Raw genomic sequence first — 12,290 nt, 5'->3', positions numbered from 1 at the left:
CAGTCTTTAAAAAAGAAAATGTTGCTACAGTACATATACAGCTATAAGAGTTTCCTTTTGCTATTTCTCTGGTATCTCTTGGCTCTCAAAATTTCTGGATTTGTTTTAGATGCATTTCTTTAAGAAGCATATAGTGGACTGTTAAAAATCTAGTCTAATGACCCAAGATTTTTCACAAAAGAATTCAATCCATTTACAACTAGAATTATAACTACCATATTAAGTGCTTATTTATCCTATCCACTTTCTCTCCTGTGTCTTTTTGTTTAAAGTTCTTTTTTAAAAAAGAAATATTTTTATTGATATCAGAGAGGAAGGGAGAGGGAGTGATAGAAACATCAATGATGACAGAGTATCATTGACCAGTTGCCTCCTGCACGTCCCCTATTGGGGATTGAGCTGGCAATCCAGGCATGTGCCCTCGACTAGAATCAAACCTGGGACTCTTCAGTCCACAGGCCTATCCACTGAGCCAAACTGGGTAGGGCTCTCCTGTGTCTGTGGGTGTGTTTTTTTCCCTTTCACTTTTGCCACTTCAACATACACTGCTGGAACATATATTAATTTGTTTCTTTTAAAGGCAGCACTTCAAATTTTCAAGATCATACTTAATCAAGCCCAAAGTTGGTCCATATCCTTACACTCCTTCAGAATAAAGCAAAATCTTAACACTGGTATCATTTCAATGACCAACCTTACATGCACTAGGCATCAGGCGATAGGTTACCTAGAATACTAGATATTGTCTCTTCCTCCAGCAAATTAGACAGTTTTCTACTACTGACATTTCTTTAGATTTACTCAGTTGCTTACTATTTTCTTTACTTACTATTATTTCCTACATCTCAGACTTTCTGGGATAATTTTCCTCCTCCTTGAAGCATATCTTTTAGAAGTTCCTTTAAATGAGGCAATTTTTATAATAAATTCTCCATTAAAAAAAATATAAATATGTCTTTATTTCACCCTCACTCATAGATAATCCATTTAGCAAAGTTATCTGAATCAAAAAAATTTTAATATTAATATAGCATTTGATGGTTGAAAACGGAAAATACTATTCATACAAAGAAAGTGATAAATACTATCTTAATTTTGTATAGCATTTCTCAGATGAATGTCTGAAATATTTTTTTTAAATATGGTTTCTTAATTTTTTAATTTTTTTTAGAGCTAGGAAGGGAGAAGGATAGGAATGCTGATGAGAGAAACATCAATCAGGTGTCTCCAGCATACCCACTACTGGGGATTGAGCCCACAACCCAGGCATGTGCTCTGACCTGGAATTGAAGCAGCGACCTCTTTTATAATGTATCCTTTTACTAGATACTTAAAATTATCCTGAGAAGGTCACCTTTAAGAAAAGTATTTTATGATATGCAAATAGACCGAATGGCGGGACAACCAAACCGGTCACTATGATGTGTGCTGACCACCAGAGGGCGTGTGCGGAACATGGCAGGCGTTGGTCACAGTGGGATGGTGGAGCAGGTGAGCGGGGGTGCCAGTCACTGTCATTGGGGTGAGCCTCTGGTGGTTACTGAAAATTCTTTGCTTCCCGCATGCCACGGTCCCGCCCAGCGCTTGCACCTGCTGCCAGCGCCGCTGTTCGCACCCGCTGCTGGTGCCTGGCACCAGTCCCAATCACTCAGTACCATCAATGGGTGCGAGCAGCGACTGCCGGTCCTGATTGCCCCTGAGGGCTTCTCCACCCCCCAATCCTGCTCCTGAGGGGTGATTGGGGCAGTAGCCACCGCTCACACCCACTAATGGCGCCGGCCCTGCTCTCACCCGCTGCTGGCACCGGCCCCAATTGCTCTGCACTGTCAGCGGGTGCAAGTGGGGCTGGCACTGTCAGTGTGTGGGAGCGACGGCAGTGGGGCGGGGCTGCTGGCAGACAGGGGACTGGGGGCTGTGGTGGGAGGGGCCGAGCAGGGGTGCAGAGGATGGGCCAAGACCTGCCCTTGTGCCTACCACAGCCTCACGGCCCACAGTTCCTTTCAAGGTGCACAAATTCATGCACTGGGCCCCTAGTTAATATATAATTGATAATTTAATATAAAAGTTCATTATTTTTAATAATGTTCCAGTAAAATAAGTTAGAAATCTGTGAATAACAGCTCATTAAATTAACACTTAATTTATACAGAGGAGAAATGGAAAATTCTGTCATATTCAAAGCTAGAGTTTGGCTAAGAGTTGCGAAGTTTTTCATATACATCTGTAAAACATACACACTCACACACACAAGCACACACACAAGTGAACATGCGACCAAAGCACAGAGTATGACAGGGAAGGAAACTGAATTGCCATACCTTTTCTTAACAGCTAAAAGGAGAAGTAGTCTAGAATAGAGCAAAAGAATCTCAATCTTAATGACCATATACTCTTAGCAGGGTTTGTAAAAATAAGTATATTCCCCCAAAATACAAATATTTATAAATTACTTGTATGACACATATTACACATAACAAAAAACCCACAAAAAATATAACTTGAAAAAGGAAGAACTAGAGATAAAGCATGTAATATTTTTAAGTAGTTGTTATTAATGGCAAAATAACATTTACTGAGGATGGATAGGTGTGTGGATGTGAATGACAGTAATGCGACCCAATGTAATTTAATGTGTTACCAATTAGACTGCTATCCCATTTAATTTCACAATGTGGCTGAAAAGCAAATGCTGGGCCTACAAGAGCTGTTGGGCTGATGACTTCTATTTTTATTTTTTTGAATGTGGTTCTCTTTTATTTTCTTAAATATATATATTTTTTATTGATTTTAGAGAGGATGAGGGAGGGAGGGAGAGATAGAAACATCAATGATGAGAAAGAACCATTGATTGGCTGCCTACTGGCCTTCCACTGGGGATTGAGCCTGCAACCTGAGCATGTGCCCTTGACCGAAATCAAACCTGGGACCCTTCAGTCCGCAGGCCAACACTCTATCCACTGAGCCGAACCAGCCAGGGCTGATGACTTTTATTAAGTGCTGACAGTTTGGTCCCCCTAACCCTGCAACAAAAAGAGTTCCTAGACAAGAATTTGTCAATCACTAGGGAAACAATCCCAGGAGGCCCCAGGAGAGAGTGGGGAAGTGAGAGGGAAGGATGGAAGGCAATAATACTGTCAAATGAATGGTATTTGCATTAAGCAACTGGGAATTAGTCCCACTGGGGCCACTCTGAGAAATAACAGTGCCCTCTCACTGAGCGCTATGTATTTATGGACCAAATCCTGACCCCCACTGCTAAGGACTGCCCAGCCTGGCCACCTGCAGGCCAGCACGCTCTGGATCCAGACGACACCTGCATAAGTCCGAGGACTGTGTAACTGCACATGAGCTAGAGGAGGCCCAGGGCACATGGTGGGGCACAGACAACAGATGCCACACCTGCTGTGCCTGCGTCAGGGAAAATTAGCTTCAGTCTTGGTTTCTTTGCTTTGTTAGATTAGAAAAGTTAGAGTTGACAGTTTTAACTAATACTGTCATTTCTTGCCCCAGCTAGTTTTGCTCAGTGATAAGAGTGTTGACCTAGGACTGAAGTCTCTCAGGTTCGATTCCTGGTCAAGGGCACATACCTTGGTTTCAGGCTCAATCCCAGGCCCTGGTCAGGGCGCGTGTGGGAGACAACCAATCGATGTCTCTCTCTCACATCAATGTTTCTATCTCTCTGTCTCTCCCCCGCCCTTCCACTCTCTCTCTGAAAATTAATGGAAAAAATATCCTTGGGTGAGATTAACAAAAAAATAAAAAATAAATACTATCATTTATTTCTACTTTTCCCACAGGATACTTCAGATATGTACGTCGTGACTTAAGACCATCTGACATATAGATTGTACGAGTGCTGGGATCAACCTATCAAATATTGATGTAATTTCATCTTTTCTTGGATTAAAATGTACAAATAGAAGTTCTAAAATTTTCCTGCTCTAGCTAAGCCGGTGTTGCTCAGTGGTTGAACGTCGACCTATGACCCAGGTCATGGCTCGATTCCCGGTCAGGGCACATGCCTCAGTTGCAGGATCCATCCCCAGTGGGGACATGCAGGAGGCAGCCAATCCATGATTCTCTCTCATCACTGATGTTTCTATCTCTCCCTCTCCCTTCCTCTCTGAAATCAATAAAAATATATTAAAAATAAATAAGATTTTCCTGTCCTGTCTACTGCCATACAGTACCTTCCGTGCCCCTTGAGGTGTGTGCTCCCCTTCTGGCCATCACTGGACCAGAGCATATAGAACCCTGTCCAGCGCTCAGCTGGAACAATTCATTTCACTCCAGGGTATATCTGGACTATTCTAAATGAGAAAATACTAGTAACACACAGTTCTAATATATAGTTTTAACATCTATCACTTAAGGAGGAGCTGAAAATTTCAAAAACACTCTTCACAGAATTCCCTGAGTGGGTATCTTATTTCCCTGTGTCTAAAAAATTATACAAAAGCCCGACTCCATCTTGTTTTCAGTTTAACTAACTCGGACTAAAATGCTCTGACTTCCCATAGTTGGTGGTGTCAAAGGCAGATGGGTAGACTTGTTTCCATTGCTTTTACAAAAATAAAAGCTCTACAGAAACATTTTTCAAAATCACAGCTTCCTAAAGGAGTTACATATGAGAAATTAAAAATGCATTTAAACTTTCCTTAACAAATAACTACTTAACTGAATTCCAGAAATGTGACACAAAGTTATAAAAATCCATTTTATTTAGACTGAAATGAGTATATTATTTATTTAGTTTTAAAACAAACTTAACCTTCGCCCACATGCTCAGTGGTTAGAGTGTCAGCCTGTGCACCAGAATGGTGGGGATGGGCAGTGCGGGGTGGGTGGGTGGGGGGAGGGTAGCAGGTTTGATTTCCAGTCAAGGGCACGTACCTGGGTTGCAGGTCTGATCCCCAACCCTGGTCTGGGTGTGTGTGGGAGGCAACAAATCGATGTGTCTCTGTCACACAGATGTTTCTCTTTCTTTCTCGCTCTCTCCTCTCTCCCCATTCCCTTCCACTCTTTCTAGAATCAATGGAAAAAAATCCTCAATCCTTGGGTAAAAATTTAAAAAATAATAATAAAATAAATTTAATCTATAGTTTAATTGTTAATATCACTTTGAGTAAACTTGAACAAATTCTGAGGTTTACTGTACTAGTTTAAGAAATCCATTCTGTGTAGAAATACTGTTATGTTACTTCCTTTAGAGTTTAAAACTTCAGAACTGAATCACTTTAGCCTATTTAAGACTTTTTCCTCTTTATTTTTTTCTCAAGACTTTTAAAACCTTGCATAATATCCTGCAAGAGTATTTTGATATATATCAACAAAATTCTACCCCACTTTCCCCAATAATAAAAACATGTTTTTTTAAAGTGTTGCTTTTTAAATTACGTGAAACTAAAGAAAATTGGTTACTGGCTTTAGCATCATCTTTGGAGAAAAACACCCTCTGCTTGACCAGCTGCTGCCATGCCTTACAGAGGTAGGGTCTGTAGTCCACACTCGTATCACTCGGGCGCTTAACGGCAGAGGAAGAACCTTCCGTGGAGTTTGAGGTTTTCTGCATTATACTCTGTGTTGTTGCAAAAAGAACCAAGCGATACTCATTTACAAGTTTCTCTAAGAGCTGCGAACACTTCTTCAGAGTAGACTCCTGTAAGTTAACACTTTCTCCTCCGTTGGCTCGGTCTATCCAGTAGAAAGCGGACAAGCTATCCAAAATCAAAAGGCAGAGAGAGGGGTGACTACAAAACATGGCTTCTAGTGAGTAGAGTGTGAGCAGCAACTGGCTGCTACTGCAGCAGTACACCAAGAAAAACCTGCCAAGGCAGTATTTTATTATTTCTTCAGAACTCTGGGGTAGTCTATGCTCAAGAATTGTAACAAGCCGAAGCAGATCAAAGTGGTAATCTGTATCAATAAATAAGACTTCTATTTCCAGTCCACCTGCTGATTGTGGAAGAATGCACCGTGCTGTTAAATGATAAAGCATTTCTGTTTTTCCTGTTCCTTCTGGACCATGAAATTCAAGAATATCACCTGTGTAAAATGTAAAAATGTCAGTCAAAATGCAGCAGCACAGTAAGAGTAGGCTACAAGTGAAAAGTCTGCAAAAATGTTTAAAAAGACATTTGCTGGAACATAAAAGAAAAATCTAAGTCCATTTGCCAAACGGATCTGTAAAAGCACACACAAATAAATAGGGAAATCGTCATTTGAAAAGCAGAATGACAGCAGTCTGTGGGGATCTCCTGAGAACGGGTCTGATACACTCACAGTGAAATGGTGATGTGGAGAGTTAGGAATAAAGTGCCACAGATCCGGGGCCTTTCAAACACTACTGATTACTAAGGTGCACGCTATTTCTGGTAATTGATCTCCCAATATCCATTCTCTCCTTTTCCCTTACATATGAAACCCCAATTGGGGAAGGTAATGTGCCCAACTTAAAAAACGATTTTTCTTAGTCTCCCTTGCAGAGGGGTCACCAGGTATCTCAACTGTAGACAGTGAGACGTGCGCAGAGTCTGCTGGGATTTCTACGTTTCGCTTTCCTGACCCAGCTGCCACTTCTGCTCTTCCGCTCCCTTCTTTGGAGGTGAAGAGCCATCTTGAAAGAGTGAGGAGGGAAGGTGGACCCTCAGGGGCAGACCCTAAGGAGGTGGAGCAGGAAGACAGGAGGTACCCAGGACCAGTTATGCATAGCCTGCCTTGCCGCCACTTCTGATTGAGGAAAACAAGCCTCTATCTGGCAAGCCACTAGGCTGGACTTCTGATACATACAGAGGAAATAATCCCCAACTAGGGTTTCTCAGTGTTATTGGCATTATGGGCAGAGCAATTCTTGACGGTGCAGTCTTACATGGATAGGGTGGTAAGAGCCGCAGCTCTCAGGTCTTCCATGCCAGTAGCATCCGTCCACTGTGTTTTACATTGCCACACTGCCGCAGTCAGTCTCTGCTGTATGAGTCTCCCAGGAAACTGCTCAGGGAGAATGACACCTGCATTGTGAATAACCCTCCTAGCATTATTAATCAGTCACCTACTCTAAACTTTGAAGCCTGCAATCTCTCTCTATACAGTTCCAGTATCTCTTCCACTGAGAAAGTACAAACTAAAACACCTGGAACACGGTCCTGCCTCCACGGCTTCTCAAAATCCACCCAACTGTGGCCTTCCAATTCTTGTTACACTAAAATTACTGCGATTTGATTTATGGCTGAACCACAGAATTGAAAAGTTTTAAAATGCAGATTCTTAGGCCTTTGCAGATTACAGAGCCTGAAAATCCAATTACTTTATTTCCTGTCATTATTAATAAACCATTAAATGTTGAAACAAATAATGTGTAAGAAATCTAGCAAGTTGTTACCAACCTATAAAGTAGTATAAAACTTCAGCCAATTTCTTCTACAATCTTTCATATAATTTACAATTCAAAATGGAGTGAAACTATGTTTACATTAACAATTGTTCATGGACACTTTTATTAAAAGCTGACATAATGACTATAACTACATCAACCCAGATGTTCAGTTTACTCTCTGCTACCATATTACTGGGGAACTAAGCTGCCCCCAAATGAAAGTCTTTTACTAATAATATAGGAGAATGAACTACATACACAAGATGAAGAAACACTGACACAGAAGCACTATTAATGGTAGTGCAGGAAAGTCAAAAACACTTTAGCAAGATGAGTCTGAAATGGTTTGCAGGACACAGTGGACTGTGCAGAAACTTGATGGGGAACAGTAGCACCCTGCACTAAATCCTCCTCCCACGCCCAGAAGAGGAGCAGAGAGGCTGATGAGCACTTCACAAACAAAAAGGGACTTCTTCATGGTAGCACCTTGGATCCTAGTAACAATACCGAGTGGGGAATAGCAAATCCCGTCATCTTCCATGATCGCATCTATCGCACTATATAATTTACTTCATTATATTTCTTGTTGGCTACTTTAAGGTTGGGACTTGACTATTCTATCCCCAACACAAACACAGTATCTTTTTCATCAGATGGTTTTCTTCTTAAGAACTTCTTGAGAGACATCTAGAGTGAAAATATAAGTCCTGGTTGGGGGAGGATTACAGGCCCCACAGTCAATGCTGGAACATGGATTTTGAAAGGAAACAGGCCTACCAATAAGTCACAGGTGGGACTTGAGGGGTGGCTTGTTTAGCAGAGCCCAGCAGGTGTGAACGCCCATGACCACGGCTTGGAACAAGGGACTATCAGCCGACGGAGCAGGAACAGGAACTGTGCCCAGTGCTAGTCTAGCCCCGCCTGCTGCCCCTGCCCAACAAGAGCCGACACTCAGCTTCTGTCAGGTCTCCAGCCCCTTCTCTGATCCCTAAGGTGATGGTAGTGACTTAAAAGTTCTGAGACAGGCTCAGAAGTTCCCACACAAATCAATACTTATGCACATAGGGATTTTTCATTTACATAATTCACGTACATATCCTAACATGAATTTACCTTCCAAGTGGTATGTTGAGATGGATCTCCAAGGCTCACAAAATAAAAATGTCCTACAGCCGCTAGGACTTAAGATTCAAGACAGTACTAAGATGCTGGACACAGACGTCTGGGAGAAGCTACATAGAAATAGAGAACAGCTACAGCGAGAGAAGTCAGAAAAAATAGAAATTTCATAGAAAAAACAGGAGGAAAACAGCACAGAGCACAGAAGCTGTCAAGAAAGTGAAGTGGTACTAAGTAATATTAATGAAGCAGGAAAGACCTAAAAGTGAGAAATGGGAGGGGAAGGTAGGGACAGATCACAGACTAGTCCTGGACAGTGGCCTTAAAGCAGTAAAGGAGTAGTTTGCAAAACCACTTTTAATATAAATATTAGTTTATGAACCAAACTTCAAGAATGGAGACACTCAGAAGATGGACTGTCAGGCACTGCAGGGAACATTCATGCTGTTCAAGGAACAGCAAGGAGAAACCAGGGAACCATGAGGAATTACAGAAAGCATACAATGGTTTACGCTCATTGGCAAAGTGAAAGAATTCAACAGTAGTTTCGTGAGGCTGGCGAGTGAAATGAGGACCATTTAAGGTAAGGGAAATGTAACATATTCTGAAGAAAAAGGGAAGGGACTTCTCGGGGAGATAAACATACACGATACTGGCCAGAGGGTAACTGTGAGATATGTCTGGATATTTGTGGAATTCTTGGACTAAGAACAAAAAAATGAAAAATTTGCCAAGTATTTTCTTTGAGAAATGGGTGGTGTGCTTATAACAAATTTCAGCACAACTTGAAAGAGTAAGTCTTCGAGAGAGCTTTCCTACATGGTTTGACAAGGAAAACAACTGATATAGTAGGTGGATTCCTTAGCTCTGTGGTTTGGCATAAATGAAACTGAAGCAAAGTTTAAGGTTAAGTCCTTGGTTAAGAGGTTATTAGGTATATAAAAATACTCTTCTCCCTTTATAGATTAACTAGAGGCCCAGTGCACGAAATTTGTGCATGGGTAGGGGGGTAGGGTCCCTAGCGGCTGCAGCCACCGCCACCGGCCCCGCTCCCTGGTCGAACTCCCGGTGGAGGGGACAATTTGCATAGTAGGCTTTTATTATATAGGATAAGCAAAGCAGATAAAAAGGTCATTTATAAAAACTGGAGAAGTAAAATCTGTAAACTTGTAAATTACACATGAATATTACCATTAATGTCCTTGAATTAGGTTCCCTACAAATGTTCAATGATGAACTGAAAGCAGTTTCACTGATGTTATAAACATTTACTATCTAATCATAAGATCAAAAATGATATCCAAACTTTACATTCTATAGAGGGAACACAGGCCTTTCAAGTGTATTTGAAGTCACTAGCTCATATGTTTCTGTGAGCTGCTACCAAAAAAATGCACCCTTGTCCAATGAAAGTACTGGGTATGACAACTGGTAGTAAAAAAACAAACAAACACAAAACCTGTACAGTTTGGCACTTGGCAAACTAAATCAGAAAATCTGGATGGTTTGGCCTTGCTAGTTACTCTCACAAATAGAATGCTGTAAGGGGTTTGGGTAACATATTGTCAGAGTGAGTTTATGAATCTAAACATCCTTCAAAATGAGGAAAAGAAAAAAGCCTAAAAATACATCATCTTGGGACCAACCTACTAATTGTATAACGAATATGTTGAATTTGCAGATTACAATCATCACAGTAATAAAGAGGTCATTATTATCTGAAAAAGCATTAAAAATATGGTTAGTCCTAGCCTGTTTGGCTCAGTGGATAGAGCATCGGCCTGTGGACCAAAGGGTCTCGGGTTCAATTCTGGTCAACAGCCCTTGGTTGCAGGCTCCTCCCCAGCCCTGGCCCTGGTCAGGGCTTGTGCAGGAGGCAGCCAATTGATATGTTTCTCTCACATCGATATTTCTCTCTCCTACTCTCTCTAAAAATCAATGGAAAAAAATCCTTGGGTGAGGATTAAAACATAAAAAACATATGTATATGTTTACAACAGCATTAGAGACTCCTATAACCCCTAAATCTCTTATTGCTTCTACTTGAGCTTCCCTATGACAATTTCTAATAAAATATTGTTGTTGATAAGTAATCTTTATAATCCGAGTCTTGTGTCTGCCATTGCTCCACTGAGTATTCATTGAACTAGTGTTACAGCTATAAAATGTATGATAGTTTTGAGAAAACTTCGTAGGTGACCGAACAAGATGGTATTCCTAAAGTACCTATAAATGTAATATTCAAATGTATAAGCTGATTTGCAATCCCATGTTTCAACATCAATTTCATAAGGTTCAACTTATCCTTTCCAGCAGAGAGAATAGAAAGGCACCTCAATCTTTTGTCTAACAGGTTTGATCAAAATTTGTCTTTTATTATTGATGAGAGAGGCCCATGTGCATCATAGCGATGGGTCATTCCGCCATTCAGTTGATTTGCATATTAGGCTCTTATTATATAGGATAGTTCAGAATTTTACTTGTTAATAGATCTGTTCTGTAAGAAATATTACAGGGAATCCTTCAGGTTGAATGAAAGCACAGTAGACAGTAACTTGAATCCAACTGAGTTCATAAAGAACAGTAAATGTAACTACATAAGTACATAGATAAGACAGCATAAATGTGTTTTATGTCTGAAACTCCTTTTTTCATCTATCTGATTTAAGAAGCAATCCCAATTGTATTAATAATTTTAAATGTTTATGGACATACAATATATACATACGTAATTTGTGTTTTGTTTTTTTTAATCCTCACTTGAGGATATTTTTCCATTGATTTTTAGAGAGAGGGGAAGGGAAGAGAAGGGAAAAAGAGAGAAAGATCGATGTGAGAGAGACACATGGATTGGTTACATCCCACGCGTGCCCCAACTGGGCCAGAGATCAAGCCTGCAACCAAGGTACAGAGGTACCTGCCCTTGACCAGAATCGAACCCAAGACGCTTCAGTTCATGGGCTGATGCTCTACACACTGAGCCAAAACAGCTAGGGCAAATATGTAATTTGTAACAGCACAATGCAAGGGGGAGGGAATGGAGATATATGGTAACAAAGTTTTTGTAAAATACTGAGGTTAAGTGGTACTAATCCAAACTAAATTGTTATAAATTAAGATGTTAATTGTAATCCTCAGGGACCACTAATAGGAAAAATAATCATTTTTAAAAAGTAAAAAGGATGACAGGGAATTAAAATGGTACACTAGAAAATGTCTATTAAACACAAAAGACAATAAAGCAGGAATAGAGAAACAAAAAGCACACAAGACATATATAAAACAGACAACAAAATGGCAGTCATAAATCCTATCTTACTGGTAAATTCACTAACTATAAATAGTTTAAACAGTCCAAACAAAAGGCAGAGATTGGAAAAATGGAATAAAAAAACATGACCCAAGAATAGGCTGGCTATAACGGGCACACTTTACAGTCCCAAGTTACAAACAGGTTGATAGTAAAAGGACAGAAAAAGACATCCTATCTAATAAAAGAGAAACATGGTAATTAGCCATACGTCCGCTACCCTTCCCATTGGCTAATCAGGGCGATATACAAATTAACTGCCAGCCAAGATGGCAGCCGGCAGCCAGGCTACTGACACGAACTGGAGGCTTGCTTGCTTCAGTAACGGAGGCCTCCACCATTCCCCGCCTGCCGCTGCTGGGCTCTGAGCTGCTAAGAAACATTGTTACAAATATAGAAGCTAAACAAAACCCCAGAAACCTGTTTTCAGTCAGCCGGGATCTCAGACCTGGAGTCGCAACAAAGTTTCAAATACAGAAAGTAAACAAA

The 12,290-nt window shown here is 40.7% G+C and overlaps 1 protein-coding gene across 1 annotated transcript in view; it reads right to left on the bottom strand.

Moving 5' to 3' along the window:
* Positions 1-1,754: 1,754 nt before the first annotated feature.
* XRCC2 (X-ray repair cross complementing 2) overlaps positions 1,755-12,290 on the bottom strand; it is a 39,766-nt gene continuing 29,230 nt past the window's right edge. Inside the window, exon 3 of the mRNA XM_059711392.1 lies at positions 1,755-6,045. Within this exon, the coding sequence (XP_059567375.1) occupies positions 5,327-6,045 (719 nt within the window). The 3' untranslated portion in view covers positions 1,755-5,326. The remainder of the gene's footprint in view (positions 6,046-12,290) is intronic.

Source organism: Myotis daubentonii, chromosome 10 (assembly GCF_963259705.1).
Source record: "Myotis daubentonii chromosome 10, mMyoDau2.1, whole genome shotgun sequence".
In the NCBI taxonomy this organism is placed as follows: Eukaryota; Metazoa; Chordata; class Mammalia; order Chiroptera; family Vespertilionidae; genus Myotis; species Myotis daubentonii.
This window is presented reverse-complemented; position numbering and strand designations above follow the sequence as displayed.